General features: G+C 41.2%; 2 protein-coding genes and 1 pseudogene across 3 annotated transcripts; 2 read left to right on the forward strand and 1 right to left on the reverse strand.

The window, feature by feature from the left end:
• The first annotated feature begins 556 nt into the window (after nucleotides 1-556).
• Nucleotides 557-8,895, forward strand: LOC115675847 (tetrapyrrole-binding protein, chloroplastic-like; annotated as a pseudogene).
• Nucleotides 8,896-10,317: 1,422 nt separating this feature from the next.
• LOC115675789 (triacylglycerol lipase OBL1-like) lies at nucleotides 10,318-15,432 on the forward strand. Of its 2 annotated transcripts, XM_030598554.2 has the most exons (5): nucleotides 10,318-10,731; nucleotides 12,293-12,486; nucleotides 13,030-13,063; nucleotides 13,924-14,558; nucleotides 14,891-15,432. In XM_030598554.2, exons 1-5 carry the CDS (start codon nucleotides 10,380-10,382, stop codon nucleotides 15,161-15,163), a joined length of 1,488 nt encoding a protein of 495 aa, XP_030454414.1. In that variant the 5' UTR covers nucleotides 10,318-10,379; the 3' UTR covers nucleotides 15,164-15,432. The 2 variants fall into 2 exon arrangements, with proteins under 2 accessions (XP_030454414.1, XP_056177124.1); XM_056321149.1 differs by lacking the exons at nucleotides 12,293-12,486; nucleotides 13,030-13,063.
• A 2,119-nt stretch (nucleotides 15,433-17,551) lies between these two features.
• On the reverse strand, nucleotides 17,552-21,572 carry LOC115675790 (protein DCL homolog, chloroplastic). The gene is made up of 3 exons (XM_030598555.2): nucleotides 20,898-21,572; nucleotides 18,896-19,010; nucleotides 17,552-18,106 (listed from the first exon to the last, which is right to left on the reverse strand). Exons 1-3 carry the CDS (start codon nucleotides 21,332-21,334, stop codon nucleotides 17,924-17,926), a joined length of 735 nt encoding a protein of 244 aa, XP_030454415.1. The 5' UTR covers nucleotides 21,335-21,572; the 3' UTR covers nucleotides 17,552-17,923.
• Between the last annotated feature and the right edge of the window lie 57 nt (nucleotides 21,573-21,629).

Here is a 21,629-nt window from a genome sequence, read left to right on the forward strand (position 1 = left end):
GGTCGGCCATATCTTCTGGCATTTTCATCCAAAGGCAATGATTTTATTTATTCCTTTCTCTTCTTTCCTGTTCATATTCTTTTTCATCCAGCAAGATCAACAAGAAGAGCCACCAGAGGGGCGGCCGGGGTGACTAGAGCTGTATGCAAGAACAACCAACTCAAGGACGTGTTAGTACTTGGCGGCGAAGGCCCGGCCATGCCATGGCCAATGTTGCCCTTTGAGCTCCTGGTGATGAGGACCACTTGCTACCATTGTCATGCTCCTCGCGATCGGAGTCAAGAAATCACTATTGCGGCAAAGGATTCGTATCGAAATTGGACAAATAAGTTTGATAGATAAAAAAGGGGCCAGCGTACTCGTCTGCCATTTCATGCCCATTCATTGTCTTCATTTTTGTGTCTTCCGTCGGCTACCCACTTAACGTCAGCGCTTCGTGCTCACGATCCTATCCTTGGGGACCATTCTACTCACGGCGGCACTCCACGGAATCACCAAATTTGCCTTGAATAACCTCATATCTTATTCTGCTATGTTCTTCCCTATTTTCACGATGATGAACAGTGATCCGAGCTGCGCCGGGTTGGGTGTTATCGGAGCTGTGCCCCGTGACTAAGGCTGAGACTGAGTTCGTTCGAACGCGCATGATAACCATTCTGTTTATATGGTTTTCTTATTTTTGTTCTCAGGAACAGGTTTGGAATATAAATCCGTTTGGTAACGCAATTTCATTTTTCAATTTTCGGGACAAATTTTTAGCCAAGAAATAGGTTTCGAACAGAAATGAGAAGTGGAAATTTTCTTCTTCTTTATTTCTGCAATAAAAATAGAAATAAAAACTCTCTCCTCCCACTCACCTTCCACCACTACCACCTTTTCTCTCTCGCCCACAATCACCTCCTCCTCCACCATTGACGCCGCCACCTCCACCACCCCCTCTCCCTCCACCTCCCTCCACCTCCGTGAGTGCCACCTCGTCGCCAAGAACTTTCGATAGGCCAATGAGGAAACCCGCTGCCTTCTCATCGCCCTGGCCGGCGACGCTGCCATCAAGCGCGGCTACGTCTTCTTCTCCGAGGCTAATTCATCGTTGCAGCCGACCTCAAGACGATCAATGACCTATGGCGTTGCTGTAGAAAGCGAGTGTCAGGAGAATCGACTAACCTGTTCAATGCACTCCAAACCAATTTTCTAGGATCGTATGTTGAATCACCAGTAAACGATAAACGAATCTACTTCACGTTGGTCCGAATACAATCACAAGGAAAGTATTCTCGTTCCACAGCGTTAATGCCGATTGTCTTCTCGAAGTAGATATGGAATCCTTATGCGTCGTTCTTTGATGAAGAGAGGAGAGAGAGAGTTCTGATTTTTCAGCATTTTCTTATCTCTTGTTCGATGTTCATTCTGAGGAAGTTATCTTAACTTCCCTTAAGAAACTCCTCTCGTGCCTCTTCAAAAGGTGTCTCTTAGATACACTTATAATTAGAGCAAATGGTGTCCCTTGGTTACACTCATCATGGGCGGACCGACGAAATATAACATCTCCCACTCGCACATGATGGGCTTGATCATGCTCTATCAAGAACATAAGGCATTCATCATTCATCTACTTTAGAAACTATTCATACTGGCAAGAAAGCCGTGTGACCAGTGAGTACATCTGCCCTTGGGAGCTCTAATTATGCACCTGTTAGGGATAACATAATGGCTACAACCCTAAAGAAGAAATAAACAATTGATGTCTCACAGTGCCCCAGACATATTTTGTTTCATCAATCCAAGTATACCTATCCCTTAAAGGCTATACTTGACTATTCTCAAGGACACCATGAATTTACAATTATTTCCAAAACCATCAAAGGCGAAATAATCGGTCGACCGGTAAATATATGTGATAGATGTAAAATAACAATAGTCTTCCTTCGCACTCATGTCTCTCTCCATTTCCGAACAACTGCTTTCCTAGACACGTCCCATAAAGTCATATCTATTCATGACCGCTGGTAACATACTAAAGTAGCAACATTGATCTTCTACTTCGAGAACATAGTCAGAAGTAACATAGAGCACAAAGTAAGATAAATTATAAATTACCTTAAGGACTCACACGATGAATAAATAGGGATAATTATACTCATCTCCCTTATTGGTCAAATAAAGCACATGTAGTATGAATTACATGCTATAGTGAATTTCTCTTTCTATAAGAGCGTATGTCATTTATTAGTCATATCCACTATACGGATCTTAGCCTAAACATGGTCACGTGCTTCTCACGTACTCATGTTTAGCCCAAGTGCTATATCAGCTCGCTTTCCACAGCGCCCAATTTAGTACTCGCATCCGGCTACCTTCAAGTATACATGATTGTGGGACTATCATGTTCGGTCTTATCATATATGAATTACAGACCTCATCTTGATTCCAATCAAGGCGACATTAAATCGTTTTATGTACTAAACTGCTCTTCCAGCATTTAGAGTACATATCGTCTCATCTCAACCCGCTTACTATAACGTTTGAGGTGATTGCTCGTGTGAGTGAGTCAATCATTGCCTGGTAACATACCTTTCAACAATATATGTGTGTTTGTGCTAGTCTCATAATATTGTACTAATTAATAAAATATCAATTCATTAACAAACAAGTACAATACATATACACACATAATCCAGTGATCCTCAACAATATTACATATCACAATCACATTCTACGTAATCCTAGAGACATCCTGTGGGTCAAGAACACGTCTCTAAGAACAACCTTCGTAAATGGATCAGCAACCATCCTGTTGGTTGAAATATATTGCAGGACTACTTCCTTCTAAGCTATTATATCTCTGATGAAGTTATTCTTTATATCAATGTGCTTCGTCCTATCATGGTACTTGGGATCTTTTACATATGCAATGGCTGCTTGACTATCACAATATACTATCACTGGTCTTGGGACATCAGTGACAATGGCTAAATTTTCCAAGAAACGTTTTAGCCATACTGCTTCTTGCATTGTAGCAAAACATGCAATAAATTCTGCCTCCATCGTAGATAAAGATGTGCATGTCTGTTTCTTACTATTCCAAGAAATTGCACCATCCTTAAGCAAGAATGCATATCCAGACGTCGATTTACGCTCATCTAGGTCTCCTCCCCAATCAGCATCAGAGTATCCTAATAAGCGTAGATCATTCCCTTGATAGCAAAGTCGATAGTCCATAGTGCCTTCCAAGTATCTCAGAATCCTCTTAATTGCTTTCCGGTGTGCTAGACCAGGATTTGATTGATATCGGCTCACTAACCCCGTGGCATGACATATGTCGGGTTGAGTACACATCATAGCATACATCAAACTTCCGACAGCACCAGCGTAAGAAACAGTTACCATTTCTTTCTTTTCTTCTGGAATCTTAGGACACATCTTAGTACTCAGGCCTTCGTCTTGCATGACAGGAGTATCAATGGGATTACAGTGCTGCATATTGAAGCATTCAAGAATCTTCATTATATAAGACTCTTGTGACATAGCAAGGAGTTTCTTTGATTGATCTCTTTCAATCTTAACTCCCAATATATATGCAGCTTCTCCCATGTCCTTCATTTCAAAATTAGAGGACAACCATTCTTTTATGGTTATAACCAAACCTTTGTCATTCATAGCCAACAGAATATCGTCCACATAAAGAGATAAAATCATAAATTTATCCTCGGACCGTTTGATATACACACAGTGATGCTCTTCGATCATCGTGAACCCAAAAGAAGTTATGGCTCGATGGAAACGAAAATACCACTGTCTAGACGATTGCTTAAGGCCATAAATTGAGCGATGAAATTTGCAACTTTACGCTCCTGACCTTCAGCAATGAAACATATCTGTTGCTTCATATAGATTTCTTCATCTAGTTCTCCATTGAGAAATGCTGTCTTTAGATCCATTTGATGTAATTCTAGGTCCAAATGTGCAACAATTGCTAGGATAAGGCGTATGGAGGCAAACCTTACAACTGGTGAAAAAGTTTCCTCATAGTCTATATCCTCTTGTTGAGTATAACCTTTCGCCACAAGGCGAGCCTTATATTTTTCAATGGATCCATCCGCCCTTCGCTTAATCTTGAAAACCCATTTGTTTCCAATAGCCTTGCGATCAGGTGGTAGATCAATCAAGTCCCAGACGCGGTTTGTCCTCATAGACTCAATTTCGTCTTCCAAAGCTTTTCTCTATTCTTCCTTGTCAGGAGATGAGAGAGCCTCTTGAACTGTTTTAGGCTCCGCATCGTCTTGTGGAGTAATCATAAATGCTTCCCCTTCAATCCCAAATCGACGATGGGGAATACTTTTACGATTACTTTTACGCAACTGAACTTCTTGAGAATTCAGTTCGCCAGGCAACGCTACACTCCCACTAGGTCTTGTATGTTGAGGTAAATCTGTATTTCCCTCAATAACATTAGTGGGTGTGTTATCGGGATCTTCCATCTCATATAATTGGAAATCTTTATTGATCTCACCTCTACTAGGAAAATCGTTATCCAAGAACGTGACATCTCATGACTCCATTTCAGTCACACTTCCATCAGCTTGTTCACCTATGAACACGTATCATTTGGAGTGTTCAGAGTATCTAATAAAGATACACTTCTTCCCTCTAGGGCCTAATTTGCCATATTTATGGGAAGAATCATGAACATATGCTGCACACCCCCAAGGTCGTAGATTACTTAAGTCTGGTTTTCTACCAGTCCACAATTCATAAAAGGTGGAAGCAATTGACTTAGAGGGCACACGATTAAGTATATAGGCAGCAGTTAATAACGCATCTCCCCAATTTAAGACAGGTAGATTTGCCTGCACCATCATAAACCTAACCATTTCTAATAGGGTTCTATTCCTTCTTTCTGCAACCCCATTTTGTTGCGAAGTACCAGGAATAGTCAATTGTCTTACAATTCGTTTTTCATCACAAAGAGCCTTGAATTGCCCAGATAGATACTCATGTCCGCGATCGGTTCTCAATGCCTTTATTGTTTTGTTCAACTGATTCTCTACCAAAGCTATAAACCGCCTAAAGCAATCCAATGCTTCGGACTTATGGGAGATCAGAAAAACACGCGTGAAGTCATCTATAAAAGTGATGAAATATAAGGCTCCATGCCTCGGACTCACATTTAAAAGACCACAAATGTCAGAATGTATAAGTTGCAATGGAAGTTCAGCTCTGGTTCCTTTACCAAATGGTTTTCTAGTTATTTTTCCCGCTAGACAATATTCACATACAGGTAGTTCAACATTAGCGAGTGACCCCAAAAGGCCTGCTCTTGCTAATCGTTTCATTCTTTGTAACCCAATGTGACCCAGTCTAGCATGCCAAGTACTTGCATTAATCTCCACATTTCTATAATATGCAATTAAAGAAAAACAACCATCAACATTAACTTTGTACACATCATAGTCAATGTCTAACATCATAAAACCATTCAATACATAACCAGAACCGTAGTAAACCGTTTTAAACAAAATGTCAACACAATCACCATGAAAATTAAATACATAACCTAAGTCAAGAAGAACAACTACAGAGACCAAGTTTCGCCGAATATCTGGAGCATAGAAGACATCATGTAGGAATAGGTTTCGATCACCATGAAAGGTTAATTTACATGTGCCGATACTCTTCACTTCAACTCTCGAGTTATTTCCAACATATATCCATTTTCTTCCAGGCTATATCCGACGATACTCCACAAATGCTCCTCGATCTCTAGCTACGTGATCTGTTGCTCCTGAGTCTACAGTTCACATTGGATGAGATTCAGTAAGCATTACAGTACTAGAAACAAAAGCATTACTCAAAATAATGGAGTAATGTGGTACCTTTTTCGGCTCAGTGCATTTACGAGAGAAGTGACACAATTTACCACAATTGTAGCACATCATCTTGGCCTTGTCCTTCTTCCCGCTTCTTGTGTCGAAAAGTCTTGGCTTTCTTGGGAGCCTGATCAGTCTCTTTTCCTTTGTTGTTGAATTTATGGTTCCTCTTGCGCTTAAAGTTCGAAGCTTTGCCCGAACCTGATTCAGCAACATAAGTATGGGTAGAGGATTTTGCAGCCTCTAGGTGCTCATCTTCTAATTCCAAATAACGCGCAATATCGTCAAAAGTGACGATATTCTCATTGTGCGTCATATTGATTTTCATATGTTCCCAGCTGTTAGGAAGAGACCTTATAACAGCCTGAACTTGCTGTTCGTCAGTTAAGGTATGACCTGCCGACTTTAGCTCACGTATCATGTTTGACATCTCCCGAAGATGCTGCCTCATAGATAGATTTAAGCGCTTCCGGTATGTGTCAAATTTAATCGTGAGCCTCCTCAATTTAGTGGCAGATGTACCCCCAAACTTATCTTTCAAGACAACCCACATTGCTTGAGCTTTGTCATAACTTTCAAACTCACACATGAGATCATCTTGCATACAACTTAGCAACGTGATGCGAGCAATGCTATTTTTTCTTTTTCCAAGGTTGATAAGTTTCGTGATCTCTTCTGTGTTGAGCAGAAGTTCCATGCTTAGGTTCATCCATGGTGTGGTTGAGGGTTTCCAAAACTTCTTGCTCCTCAAGGATATACTGAACTTTTCGGTGCCAAATATCATAATTGTCACCGTTCAGCTTCTCACCCTTGTTGAGGTCAGCCACAATGGTCTTGGATGTCGAAGCCATAATCAATTTCTGTTACACATTGATATAATAAACACAAAATGAATACTAGCACATATTCCACATAAACACACATTTTAATTTGCAGCAAAGACAAAATAAATTAATGATAATTCAACAAAAGATATCAAAACGAAAGTTCACTATGTTCCCAATCAGTTTCGACGTACAATTGTTCTATTATCATTAACTTGTTTAATTTGCGCAAATTTTAAGTTCTAGGTGAGAACTCCTTTGAATTCTACCAACCTACGAACTCTCACTAGAAAAGATGATTACGTGACCTCACGTAATGATCACCAACTAACAAATAATTCATTACATCAAATACAATCATATGTGGAATTTGAGATATAAAGATCTCCAGCTATTGTTTTAGTATGCTCAAAATTAGGAAATTGCAAGCACGTCAAACCATATACATGCTATCACCGAACCAAGCTCTACACAACATATATGTGGTTATTTTCACGTAGGCAAGCTACTTTATTTCTAGAACCATAGTGAAATACAGGTTAAAAGGAATAAACCATGTAAATATACCCCAAAAATACGCCTATTTAGGATTTCGTACCCATTTTTTTTACCTTTAAAGGCCTCAAACATATAAAATAACTATACCACAATGTAGAGAATTTGAATACGAACACAACCGTACCAACCACGCTCCAATCAGAGATTCCACGCGCCCACACGCGCTGCCTAAGTGCGCGGCGCGTGTAGCGCATACACCTGCCCAATACGGACTTCTGAGCCGGTCAGACCGGTCCAACCTGTTCGACCGTTGACCGGTCCGACCGGTTGACCGTTGACCGATCACGGGTCGGGTCATCGGGTCGGGTCACCGTTCGGGTCGGGTCGCCGGCCGGGTTGGGTCGCCTCGCCGTCGGCTGGTTGTCGGAGGGTTGTCGCCGGCGAGATGACGCCATCAATGACGTCAGCATGTCGTTACCGATAGTTTTGCTGATGTCATCGATGACGTCAGCACGCGACGTTTGGCCGACGTGCGCGTGCCATTCACGTGCTGGCAGTGCCAGCGCTTTGGGCGCGTGGCTCCCACGCGCCGCGGCTTCTAGCCGTGCGTGTGGGCGCGTCCAGCGTCTTCCGGCGGCGTTCGACCCACCGTTTTGCTCGTCTCGACGAGTTCTTCAACTGTATATAATAATATCTCATTTTTAATGAAAATAAATATTCGATACAGGGTCAAACAGAACGGCGTTCATCCTCCAAACCCATTCATCACGTCCGATCTCGTTTTCGATGATTCATGTTGCAATTTCCGAGCAATGAACATCTAGACGATATGAATTCTCTCGATCCCCGTATCAAACAACAAGCGAAAAAATTCAACGGAAAAACAAGACAGAGATCATAACCGAGGCTCTGATACCAATGTAGGAAGCGAGTGTCAGGAGAATCGACTAACCTGTTCAATGCACTCCAAACCAATTTTCCAGGATCGTATGTTGAATCACCAGCAAACGATGAACGAATCTACTTCACGTTGGTCCAAATACAATCACAAGGAAAGTATTCTCATTCTACAGTGTTAATGCCGATTGTCTTCTCGAAGTAGATATGGAATCCTTATGCGTCGTTCTTTGATGAAGAGAGGAGAGAGAGAGTTATGATTCTTCAACATTTTCTTATCTCTTGTTCGATGTTCATTCTGAGGAAGTTATTTTAACTTCCCTTAAGAAACTCCCCTTGTGCCTCTTCAAAAGGTGTCTCTCAGACACACTTATAATTAGAGTAAATGGTGTCCCTTGGACACACTCACCATGGACGGACCGACGAAATATAACAGTTGCCATAGCAACAATCGCTTTGGATACATCATCCAAAAAAGGTTGTGAGACAAGGTCAAGAGGGGCTTCACGAGGTTCTTCATCAAGGTCAGGTGGATGAAGAAGCTAGACACAGAGGTTGAGTAGAACAATTACAGGTCATTCCCAACGAAGTTCATGTGGGAGCTAAAGGAGGACACTCATGAGGGTCACTTGCCACTCACCAATGCCCTAAGAGGGACTTAGTTGCTCGATAGCATCCTCACTCACCCTACTTTCGCTGACATGGAAGAAGAAGAAGAACAAGAGGCACAAGAACAAGTTGATTCAGCAATCAAGAACGACGGGTTGTTGAAGGGGTTGAAGGATAAGAATGCCTCCTCAAAGCCATAACCCAAAAGGGTGTTCAAACCAGACTACAGTAGAATTGTTCAACTATTGGCATTTTTCACTAAGGGATCTTATTAAGAGATCATTCGAGTCATTAAAAATTCGCTTCTTCATTTTGAGATACATGCCTTCATTTACAATTCGAAAGCAAGCACATGTTGTAATTACATATGCTATTCATAATTACATTTATGATCAAGACATGAGGGATAAGAACTTTTTCCTATATGGAGATCCGGAGCACCTGTTTGGACCTGCACAAGATGACGTTACAGATGATACATAGACCGAGAAGGGAACCGAGATAAACATGCTTAGTGAAAGTATTGCCAATAAAATGGAAAACAATCATAACATGTCGGAGATTCCACAAATTTCTGTTTCAGGAAATAGAAATTTTATATTGTTATCAAAGGAATTTTTGTCCCGGGACAAGAAATTTTGTGTCATTATCAAATACGTTTCTCTACTCAGAAACTCGTCTAGAGAATAGACATAGAAAAATATATTTCTAACCTTAAATTGTTTCTAGGAATAAAATGATTATCGTTGGCGCCCTAATTCTAGATGTGAGATTTCAAGCTAAATGTGAGCTTTCAAATGGCGCGGCAGGTACCGACGCCCGTCGGTGGTAGGACCATACTACAACCCGAAGCTATCGAGAAGATTTTATCATCGTTGACCACAAGCAATGAAAAGCACTACAACCTCCTCGGCTTTTGCTCAAATTTGCAGTTGCTTTGCCAGATCAAGCAACGCTACGCCTTCAGAATCTTGGGTCTCTCTCTCTCTCTCTCCCTACACTTGAGCTCATCATCAAGACATCACGATTTTCACGTCCTGCTTTGCCGTGAATATCTCAAGTTATAGGGTTTATTAGGTGATTGGATTTTTTCCTGTTTAAACAATATTTAAATGATGGCACAACACGATATGTTCACAAAAAGTTTGAGAAGAGAGAGAGAGGTGGGCGCATGGATGTCTTGGCACAATCAAGCAAGCAAAGTTCACTTTTGGGATAAAAAGCAGAACATCTCGATTTAGATTAAAGTAGCAAAGAGTCTCCAGATGTCCTAAACAAGAGCCACCAATCAGGAATTTTCCTGTGTGGATCTCATCCCCGAGGCGAACGAATTCCCACCTTTCCTGCGCAATTGGAATTTATGCCTAGTGTTACTACACATGCAATGTCTTACCAGAAAAGGAGAAAATCACATTACACGAGGTAGGGCACACATCTTTTATTAGCACACGTAAAGTAGTGCGTACAACGTGTGATACACGCCCCGAAATTGTTCGGTAGGCCAAGCACAATCTAAACCGTTGGATATGATGAAATCCATATATTCCCACTCACTTCTAATGTTCTTCATTTCATCTGTCACGTGAGTCTCTTCCTATATATATCGGAGCGTTTCCATTTGCATTGTGCACACATAGACTTAAGTGCTTCAAGACCATTGATATTTTAATAACTTCCCACATCCATGTACACTCCACCTTCATGTTCTTTGCTTTCAAAGCCATACATGGGAGATGATGAGAAGGATTGCGACTTCCTTGAACTTAATCATAAAGAGGCAGGCTTTCTCGACCTCGCTCGCCTCCTGTTTTCTGACAACGTGTGCGAGAGAAAATACATCCAATGCCCGGAAAACTACAAGAACAAGCTCAGGGAGTTTGGGCATAGATGGATCATCTTCCTCTCCATTGTCGCTCAGAAACTCCTATACTCGTTCAAGGGAGTATTAGAATGCATCGGGGAAAAGTTGGAGACCTGTCTTAATCTCCCGTCGACCAACGGAGGATTTCTCAAGCTCATCACCAAAGCTCTCAAAGGTTTCGTGTGCTTCTTCCCATAGCTATAAACATAGGCAACAACTGATAATGCACGCATACATGCATGTATATCCTCAATATTCTTGTGGTTTAATCTATGTAGTCCTACACACTCCAGCTATCTGTCCCGTACTGTGATTAATTCGGTCAACCTCATCACCATGGATTAAGGTTCCATTTGTTTCTCGAAAAATGTAACATTTTTGGAAAATATTTTTCGTGAAGTCATTTTTGACGAAAATGACAATATTTTTCTAATGTTTGGTTGAAACCTGAAAATAAAGTGGAAAATATTTGTTTGGTAAGAAAAATCTCATTTGATTTTCCTAAATAGACAGGCCCTATTCATATGCTAGTGGCTTGCATACAAATAGCCAAGGAACCTGGCATGAGCATTGCGATCTCAAGCCCAGATCCCCGACTCCCAGGCACTAGCACGGACACTGGTCTTGGATCCACTAATATCGAGCCCAAGAACTTGGTGCCCATGCTCAACTCCTTGGCGCCCCAGCCCTAGTTTATATAGGTCGGGTGTAGGACCCTGACGCTTGAGCTTGAGTTAATCAAGGCAGGCCCCGTGACTCCGATACCGGTGCCTACGCTCGGGTCCAACAAGGCCAAGCTCCAAACCCGGTGCCTAGGACCCAGTCCCCTGCGCCCTGACCTGGGTCCATCAAGGTCGGGCCTAGGACCTTGGCGCCCATGCCAGACTCCATCAAGGCTGGGCCCCAAGCCCGGCATCGATGGATCAGGGTGCAGGCACAGGGGAACTAGGCGTGGGCACGGGCGCGGAAATCCCGGGCCAGGACTTGATGCACTCGAGCTCGGAAGTTGGGGAATTGAGCATGGGCACTAGGGTTCGGGGCTTGGCTTCGATGGACCCGGGCTTGGCCTTGATATGACCGAGCCTAGTGTCCCGAGCACGGGCAGTTGGGCACCGGTGTCCTGAGCCCGATTTCATCGGAGCTGGATTTCCGGGCTCTGCCTCGATGGACCCAGGCCCAGCCTCGATATTACCAAGCCAGGCGTCCCAAGCACAGGCACCGGTGTCCTGAGCCCAGGTTCATTGGAACCGGGCTTCCGGGCTCAGCCTCAATGGACCTAGCCTTGAGCGCCAAGGAACCGACCCCACTACCAAGGGCCCGAGAACGAGCATTGGGATTCCCGTGCCCAAGCATAGAATTCTGGTGCAAGTGCCGATACTTTATCATTTTCCTGAATTTAAGTTTTGGTAGGAAAACATTTTCCGTTGACTAAGAAAATATGTTCCATCGATTCATTTTCCCGAGCGATTGAAACACTGGAAAATGAGGAAAATATTTTTCTGAAAATTTCTTTTGCGAAACAAACAGAACCTAAATTTCTGCAAAAAAAAAAAGTTAAAAATGGCTCCTTCAGTGTACAAAGGTGGAAACTTTTTGACGACATCTTCCATGGAGCCATCTTCTTGGTGACAAGGTGTTCGAAAGTGAAAATAGAGAAGTTAAACTGCATAAAAACCATACCAAGCGTCAAACTTTGCACAAGAAGAACACGAGGATCACGTATGCAAATAATGCAGGAAACGTGGCGTGGCCGCAGAGAGACTCGCCAACTTTTTATTCAGCGGTAGGGAATTTGGACCCGAGAGTGGAACTTGACAGCCACCTGACGCATGGAGACGGAGAGTATGATGCATACTTGTCCATGATGGCCGCTAAATTGTCGTACGAGAATCGTTCATTTGTGGAAACCACCATCCAAGGTCTTTGGAAGGTTCGTCTCTCACTGACCCTTGATATAACATTGAAAGATGAGCATATAATTCTAATACATCAATTCTCGTCATAAAAAAAAAAATAAGGGCACTGAAATTCTTAAAACTTGTCATGAAAATGCGATCGAGTCCTAAAACTTTCGAAAAATGTAATCAGGTCCTAAAATTTATCACGAAAGTACAATCAAGTCCTAAAACTTTCAGAAAGTATAATCGAGTCCTAAAATTTATCACAAAAATGTAATCAAGTCCTAAAACTTTCAAAAAATGTAACCAACGGAAGACTTGATTGCACCAATTTGACAAATTTTAGGACTTGATTGCACTTTTTGAAAGTTTTAGGATTCGATTGCACTTATAAAAAAAAAATGAAACATGGTTGCAGCACGATGATTTAACAACTATCCATTGACCTGCTTAGTCATCTCATCTCATGCTAATCTAGCTTAATTAAATCATTCCTTTGTGCTTGATGATGACGAGAACTAATTTTTTTCTCTCTTCTTTTTTTTCTTTTTTCTTCTCATTTTTTATGGCTTTAGATGGAATACTTGCTTTGTCGGGACTTTGACATCGGTAAGCATTATATCTTCCTGATATGTATGTATACATTTTATCGATGAAATTTGGTTTTAAACTTAGTTGCTTGCTTAATTAAGAATATATGAATTATGCTGTGCAATTTTCGTGATCTTATACTCGCTAATCATTCACACAGAGTAACAATTTAAGGACAACCACAAAAATCACAGATTAAATCTTATTTAGTTAAATTGGATTATACTTATGTATCAAGCAATATGACTTTGATCCCGAGCTCATATGGACCAACTTATAATATATAAACATTGACTATTGTTGGTTTATATCGCACTCTTGATGAGAAGCAGTATTAACCATGTATAAATAGGATTTACCTATTTCATTAGAGAGAAGTGTGCGTTGGGAGGCCATTGATACCCTGAAGTTTTACGCATACTCGTGGATCCTCAATTCCGTATGATGCTCCATTGGTATTTTGACAAATTTCTTCTATTGATTCGTGCAAATGAGATTTTGGTTGACGGTTGAGATTTGTCGAGACACTGAAGGGAGCGCTGTCCTAAATAGAGGATTTTCTCTGACATATCAGTGGGTTCATATAACACGCAAGAGAAATAAATGATATTTTCGTGATATCTAATAATTTGCTGAGAAATAGCAAACCCCAATTTCTTATAGTTTTTTGGAAAATCTAACAGGTCAAAGATAATGTACTATTCATTGAATATATGTTGTCACCACATAATCTTCATTCAAGAAGCCTAAATGATAAGCTTACAAAAGTACAAGCTCTTCTTACAAACAACATAAATTCTTGCATTGTCTTGTAGACTTGTTAAAATATTTAGATATTAAATCACATTTTTGTCTAATAACTTAAACTTTTATAACAGTTAACAGTGGTCCTACTAACTCTCACAACCAGGAGCAACCCTCAACTCGAGCCATCATGTTCAAAGACCGAGACCTGATTGTGGTGGCATTTAGGGGTACCCGCCCTTTTGATGCAGACGCATGGTGCACGGACATCGATCTCTCTTGGTACGAGCTCAAAATCAAAGGAGAAGAGGGGAGGGTGAGGATCCACGGCGGCTTCATGAAAGCCTTGGGCCTACAAGAGGACCGAGGATGGCTCAAGGAGATCGATGAGGTAGCCGCAGAAGGCAAAAGCTATGCTTATTATAAGATGAAGGAAATGCTAAGGAATCGATTGGAGGGAGGGACAAAGCTCATAGTAACGGGGCATAGTTTGGGAGGGGCACTTGCCATACTATTTGTGGGGGCGTTGTGCATGCTCGAGGAGGATGCAATTCTGGAGAAGTTGGAAGGAGTGTACACATTTGGGCAACCGAGGGTGGGGGATGAGAAATTTGGGGAGTACATGATAAAGAAGGTTCGTCGTGAGGCGAAGTACTGTAGGTATGTCTATTCAAGCGACATTGTTCCTAGGCTGCCTTGTGATAACAAGGTCTTTGGGTTCAAGCACTTCGGTTATTGCTACTACTACAACTGCTTGTACAAGGGGAAGGTATCACCATCTCTCTCTCTCTCTCTCTCTCTCTCTCTCTCTCTCTCTCTCTCTCTCAACAGCATCTGCTTCAAGCCTCATGATAGTGTCAGCATAGTTGAACAAGAAACCTATCTTTGATTTGATAGTTTGAACTTTTATACTGTAACTAATCCATATTATAATTGCAATGCACCAAACTGTGTTGTGCATATAAGTTACAGGCTTAAAGGACTGAAAGGATGGATAAGTAGGAAAAGGAGGGCTGCATGCAATACTGCAATCATGTTTAAATATTGCACCTTGTATATTTGGCTCTCACACTCTCCTAATTACATGGCAATTGAATTCAGTTGTTACCTGAGGAGCCGAACAAAAACTGCTCACCATGGTTATGGTTCATACCTAACATCTTGATCGCGATTTGGGAGCTGATAAGGGGCTTCATCATGCCATGTGTGAATGGCAAAACATACCGAGAGAGCTGGTTCTTAGTGCTGTTTAGGATGCTCGGCATTGTCCTTCCAGGAGTGTCTGCCCATTCTCCTCAAGATTATGTCAATTTGACTCGACTTGCTCCTAAGCCTCCTATGAAGGAAGCTAGACTCAACCGATCAGGACCATAGTCTATGTACCGAAGTAATAGTAAATGGGAAAAAAATAGTTGTATTAGGTCTTTTATGGTCATGACAGTAACTTTTACAATAATATTTGTCTAAGAGGGCAAACTGATGTTCCTTCGATATAAATTTAGTTACTTGTACTGTATGCTATTGAGGAATTCTGTATGGGTGGAGTGAGAGAGAATAGAAACCTGAACTCTTGAACCTTTGGGTTCTGCAATTAATATTGTCAAGTGGTACATTTTGAAGTAAACATTTAGCTTAACGGTCAATGCAATGAGTTCATCTTCTGAAATATACTTTCTTCTTTTGAATCAAACAGAAGGTTTTCTTACCGGAGACCTGCAATGTTGCCAATAGGAATCCAAAAACTAAACATTTAGCTTAATGGTCAATGCGTTGAGTCGATGAATCTGCAACCCAATTTATAGACGAAAGAGTTTGATTCAGATGGTCTATCATACAGACATTTTGCTTTTGACCGTGTCATAATTTAGACACTGAATAGACAATTTGAGATTGGAGTCATTGAGATAAAAGAAGAACAGAGATTAATGGGATTGTTAGCAAGGATGGTAATTTATATAAGGTGAGGATATTCTTCATGAATTGTTGATGTAGAGTACTATATGTGATTATCAACAAAGATGGAGATGTACATTCAAGAAAATGTATTAAGATGGTAATGTACAATAAATTTAATGTTTGCCTATCATGACTAGTGATTTTTAAGCACTCTGCACATATCCACACTTCACGTATAAACCTAAATGTATGGACATTAGAAATTAAGCAGAGACAGTAGTAGTTAATATTCGTGTGATGTACAAACACAACTGATCAATCACCATCTTAATATGTGATTATGAATATAGGTCCCTAACTTTCTCCCAAAAATAGAGAAAGAAGAAAAAAGGCATATCGATCCCGTATAAACCTTTATACCAAATATGACAAAATCTTTTTGTCGTGTGTCATTTATATTTAGGCTCACGTTATTTTAACCCCTAGATAACTTTAGATACATCCTAAAATTTAAATGATCCAAAATAGCCCCCATTAAGTCATTGGGACCTCATTAAAGCTGAGATTGAGATAAGGGTATATAGATCAATCTATCTAATGAATTTTATCAACATTTCCTAAACTGCTGTTTCTTCTTCTTTTATATTCAAACCAAAGAAGTTTGCATGTTCGTCCTCTTTTTTTTACGAGAGTCGTATAAGATTCAAGTATTTTAATAAAATTGATGGTCAAGATTCTAATTTAAAATAATATTAATATAGGGCATTTATTTACAATATCTCTCTAGAGTTCAATCTCTAATAACTCCTTTCCAAGCTTTTTTAGGGGATACTTCGGTGGAAGCTGTGAACTCTTTATAATCATACTCTATATTTAAGATATGTTCATTAACTAAAGTTAACAACAAAATTCAAAGGAAATTAAGTTTGTAAACACTCGAACGGAAAATAACATAAGGTGGTGGAACAAAATTATCATTGTTTTGACTAATAGGACGGCATTGTATTTTTACAACGGTGTGTGACTTTTGCATTTCCAAAAAATAGCAACTTTCTCTCTTTCCATTTGTGATTTTGATCGATTAGTTATTTTCGTGAACTTGATGAGTTAGGAAGCATAATAGCCATTTAGGGTGTGAAAATAGCGTGAGCCTATGCTTATCAGGCGTACCGTAAAATAATGTAGTTTGAGTTTGATTATTTTCGATTCACTTCCAGGTTCGTGAATATCCACTTCCCTAAACGTGTCCGATCGTGTCATATTACCACATCAGCCTTATCCCAACCTCCTTTCTTACTTCCGATATAGCTTTCTGATTGCTCTTTTCACCGGACATCGTGTCCTATCCGTTGGTTTGGTAGTTTTCCATGCACTCAAACCTCTAGATCTATAGATTTCATCAAGGCCACCTCCCTCTACAACTCTAATCATGCCATCCTTTTATTTTCGCCCGTGTAACTCCCATAAACCACACAATACCAAAGCACGAACTTTCACAACTCCAACTCATCTTTGTTACGGTACGAACCGAACATCATGAGTGCAGTTTGGGCTGATAAGGGGGCATCAGCATTCCATGTTTGAGAGTCCCCGCATACATAGAAAGCCGGTTCTCGATATTCTTTACAATGATCGGCAGCGCTATTCCAGAAACGTCTGCTCATTCGCCCTCAAGGCCATGTCAGCTTGACTCGACCAGACTCCGTAGCTCCCAAGTATTATATGAGGAAGGTGAGCTTGACTGAAATATCAGGTCGTATGTACCGATTATCGTACACGAGATGAGATGTTTTTTAGTATACTTATGAATAGCAGAACAAGATACTGGAGAACTTTCACAATCATTTGCTTCCAAGGACAGACTGATGAACGAAAAATCTCATGTGTGCATTGCATAAAGACGTCTGTACAAGACTAAATTATGCGAACTGTTCTCAAAAGATTACCAGGTATGATGAGCAAACTTACAATGCATCTTAGTATACCTCCTATAGGCCATAACGCATTAGGTAAAATCAGCTCACCGACAAAGGATCGGCAACCTCTGACAATTGAACCAAATTCACAATAATATTACAATAAATCTTAACCTTCTAACCTCTACCCACAGTAGGGATAGATTATAGCAGAAGAGAGATAACAATAAGACTGAATGAATTCCTCAGCATATGAAGATGGAAGCTGTTACTTTCTTTCCTTCTTTTTTTTGAGTAAGTTACAAGCCGAATGAGATAAATGCTACCGTCCATCAGTTTGCCTTCGCCGTCGAAAATGCCTAAGAATGAAGCTGTCTGCATATAAAGGATACTTCTTCCTGATGAGGCCTTTTATACACTTCCAATAAGAAAAGTCAACTAACTCCCCATCCTTGCGGACTATGAACAAGCACCTTGAGCTTTGAAAATCAGGATGGTACCCGACCTGTTAACATGACACAAAATAAACAAAAGTCTAAGTAAAAGGCGAGCATGCATGAGTATTCAAATTCTTGCAATATGATGCAACATGATCCACAAACAAATCGAACATATCGAACTCCACTCAATTGAGGTGTGAAGACAGAGAGATCAACTTCCAGCAAGTACAATTCTTATTATATGTAAGTACAATTCTTTATAAGCAGGATTCAGGACTTCAAGGAGTGTGATATAATGTAACCAAAATAACTATCAATTGTACCGTGAAATCAATAGACAAGAAAATTAGAAAACCCATCCAAAACAACAGTAATTGCCTTCTTTCGGGTGACCAGCAATTGTGGCAAAAGAAGAAACTCAAGGTTTCACAAAGGATAAGGTCAAAGAATATGCAAAGAGGATACGCTTCTATGTATTTAGTAGAGAGATCACACTTTTCTACTCTTTTCCAACCCCATGAATAACGGCTCAAGAATCTGCTTAGATCAAACAGTAAAGCCTTATAACTACAGGTAGACTAAAGCTCTAAGCAACACTGCTACTTTCCTCAGTTCCAAGCATTTTGAAGCAAGAATGTAGAGCTTCATTGAGCTTTAACATGAATATTCTCTCTCACGATACTGAATGGGATATCATCTACATCCTCATCAGGCAATGCATCCTTCACAGGACATATATATCAGGATGATGAAAGCAACACAGAAAGCGAATCTTCCATTAATGTCACTACTCGTGATATTCAATACATAAGTTGCTTTGCTTGAAAAAAGAGAAGGAGAACGGAGGAAGATACCGTGATATAATCAATTCCACAACCGATCTTCTTTTCAAACTCAGGATGATAGGGAAGCAACTTCTCAAGAATGGTTGTCTCATGTTCTGGACTAAATCGATCTCCACTTTGATATCTACAACAAGATAACAAATTCCACCTTTGTTAGTACCAATAAGAATCCAGTGCATTTCTACTTTGGGACTTTCAGACAGTTCTATTGCTATCTTCTTTCTAAAAAATGTCTAAATCATCTAACATGCTCTAAGAGTCCAAATATTTCTTAAATATAGGACCAAAAGCAGCTGAAATGGTTAAATGTGAGCAGTGCAATTGATGGATTGGCGAAAAAGACAGAACGTGCAGCAGCAAACATTCTGCAAACCCATAAATTTATGTCCAATAATAGCGATCAGCTTGCCATGGACTCTTACTACTTAGACAAGCATCATCACATGAAATAACTCAGGAATTAGCACCCAAGGTACGATCATGCTTTTACAAATTGACATACAGATACAAGCAAGCATCCTATTACATTCTGTCTTGTCCATGAAGGTTTTTCTTGTCCAATGACTCTTGTCCATGAAGTTGATAATTGAAAATGTAAACAGATCTCTGAAGACAGGATCAAGGGAACCTTCATATTACAAGGTTTTGACATACCTACAGCTATCACAGAACATTAAGTATGCATTATGAACTGTATAAAGTTAAGAATTAACGTTGTTATTCTGCTTTCCAGGGCACTTGTGGTGCTCATGTGCCAGAAATGAGCAATTATGTTAGGGTAAAGAAGGAACTGGAAGGACAGAGAGAACCTAGACTGCCGCAAGTTCAGATTTGAAAATCAAAAGATTAGTTGGTGGACTGAAAAAAGGTTGCACAAGCATTCGACTATGTAATGAGGATGAAGGGTAAATAAATACAACACTCATCTCTTACCTAACTTTAGATAGCCAGGATCTCAAGGACGAAGGCTTGATCGCAGATATACCAAAGCGTTACTGTAATTTGTAATAGAGAACTGACACTCAATAATGGGTCCAGATCAATAACAGTCCTAAATTTGTGCCCCTTTCTCACCAGAAAGAAAACGGAGACCAGTATGGGCACTAAACATGGAATCCTAATGATATATTAAGCATCTCTGAACTCTTTCGTAACACAAATGGAGTTGCACATTTCCCTTGAATGATAACGGCCCATGAATGCCTTAATGGCGAAGCCTATATTACATACAACTGTAAAGGCATGCGGATTCTGAAGATTTAGTAGCAGTCAAGATAAAGACAAAGTTAAGTCATCCAAAGTTGACATAAAGTTGAATAGTCGCAAGCTACAATTGCACAAATCTGAAGATATGTAGTACGTGCACAGGTCTAAAGACTCTAAACACACACATTAGTGCAGGGCAATAAATACTTTGTATGTCTGTATGAATGTAGAAATATAAGACGGAGTCCATCCGCACATGCCAACATGTATCTACACGCATGTGAGTACGTGAGGATAGCGAGGTAGATAGAAAGATAGCTGGAGGATGGACGACTGGCAATACTTGCGCAAATAAAAGAAATTCCATGGCTGTTTCTCGATTACTCTGAGTACAACCATAACATTCTGTGCACAGAGCTTTTAAGTTTTGATCATATATCTCCACTTGACCAGATTGAAGAAACTTTCAGGCATTTCCATCTTCCAACGATTGAACAAACACAACATGTCGATTTTAACACCACGACAAAACCGACATTGCAACAAGTAAAGCTTCCTACAGGGTGGAATCAGCCAGCCACTACACAATCCTCTCGCAGCGTACGGCTCTACATAACACCGCCCGACGCGTCCCTTTCCAGTAAAAGGGTTTCGCAAGACTAACTTAAGCAAGCAAAAGAGCCACCTAACACAAAAGTGTAGTGCAAGCAGATATCATCTATTTCGGCTTATCCCAACCAACTAGGCAGGATGCATTTACTAACATCTCCAAGTCACAGATTCACCGAAAGACGTGAGGCCTCACCTTCCAGAGTGCAGAATCATCCTCACAAAGCCAACCAGAGGCACGGTGTCCTCCAATATCTTATCCTCCCAATCAACCCATTCCTCCTCCTCCTCCTCCACTTCCTCTTCACTGTCTTCGCCTCCTCTGCCGCTCAAATCAGCCTTCTCCGCTCCTCCGGACGCCTCGTCCCCCACCGAATCCCCCGTCAAATCCTTCGCCGGCGACACAATCGGCCTCCGCACGACGTCCGAGCCCAGCGCCTCCCGGCTCCGGACTCTGCCGCCGCCGCCCCCGGATCCGGTCCACAGCGCGCGGACGGGCGGCGGCGGCGCCGCCCTGTGGAGCGAGAAGGGGGGCATCGCCAGAGGCGAGAAGAAACGGGGCAGGACAGGGCTCCGCGGGAGGCGGACGTGCCGCAGCGCGTTGCCGCCGGGGGCAGAAACCATGTCGGTCATCGAGCTTCGCTGGACAGACGACGGTGGTGATGAGCCCCCGCTTCGAGTCTCATGCGTGATCGTCCGGTGATCGAGAGCTCTTTCCGACGACGACGACGAAGAAGAAGAAGAAGAAGAAGAAGAAGCAGCAGCAGAAATGGTTGCTCGGTCACGTTATCATCATCACTGGTTCGTTCGTTCGTTCGTTCGGTGAAGCAAATGGAGCTCAGCGGATAAGTGCAGAAGAGAGAGAGAGAGAGAGAAGGGAAGCAGCGGGGGTCTTCGCGGCTTTTTGTTGATATTTTGTGTGGTTCGT

This window comes from Syzygium oleosum, unplaced genomic scaffold, assembly GCF_021117445.2.
Source record: "Syzygium oleosum isolate NSW1041296 unplaced genomic scaffold, Sole_v2.1 Sole_v2.22, whole genome shotgun sequence".
In the NCBI taxonomy this organism is placed as follows: Eukaryota; Viridiplantae; Streptophyta; class Magnoliopsida; order Myrtales; family Myrtaceae; genus Syzygium; species Syzygium oleosum.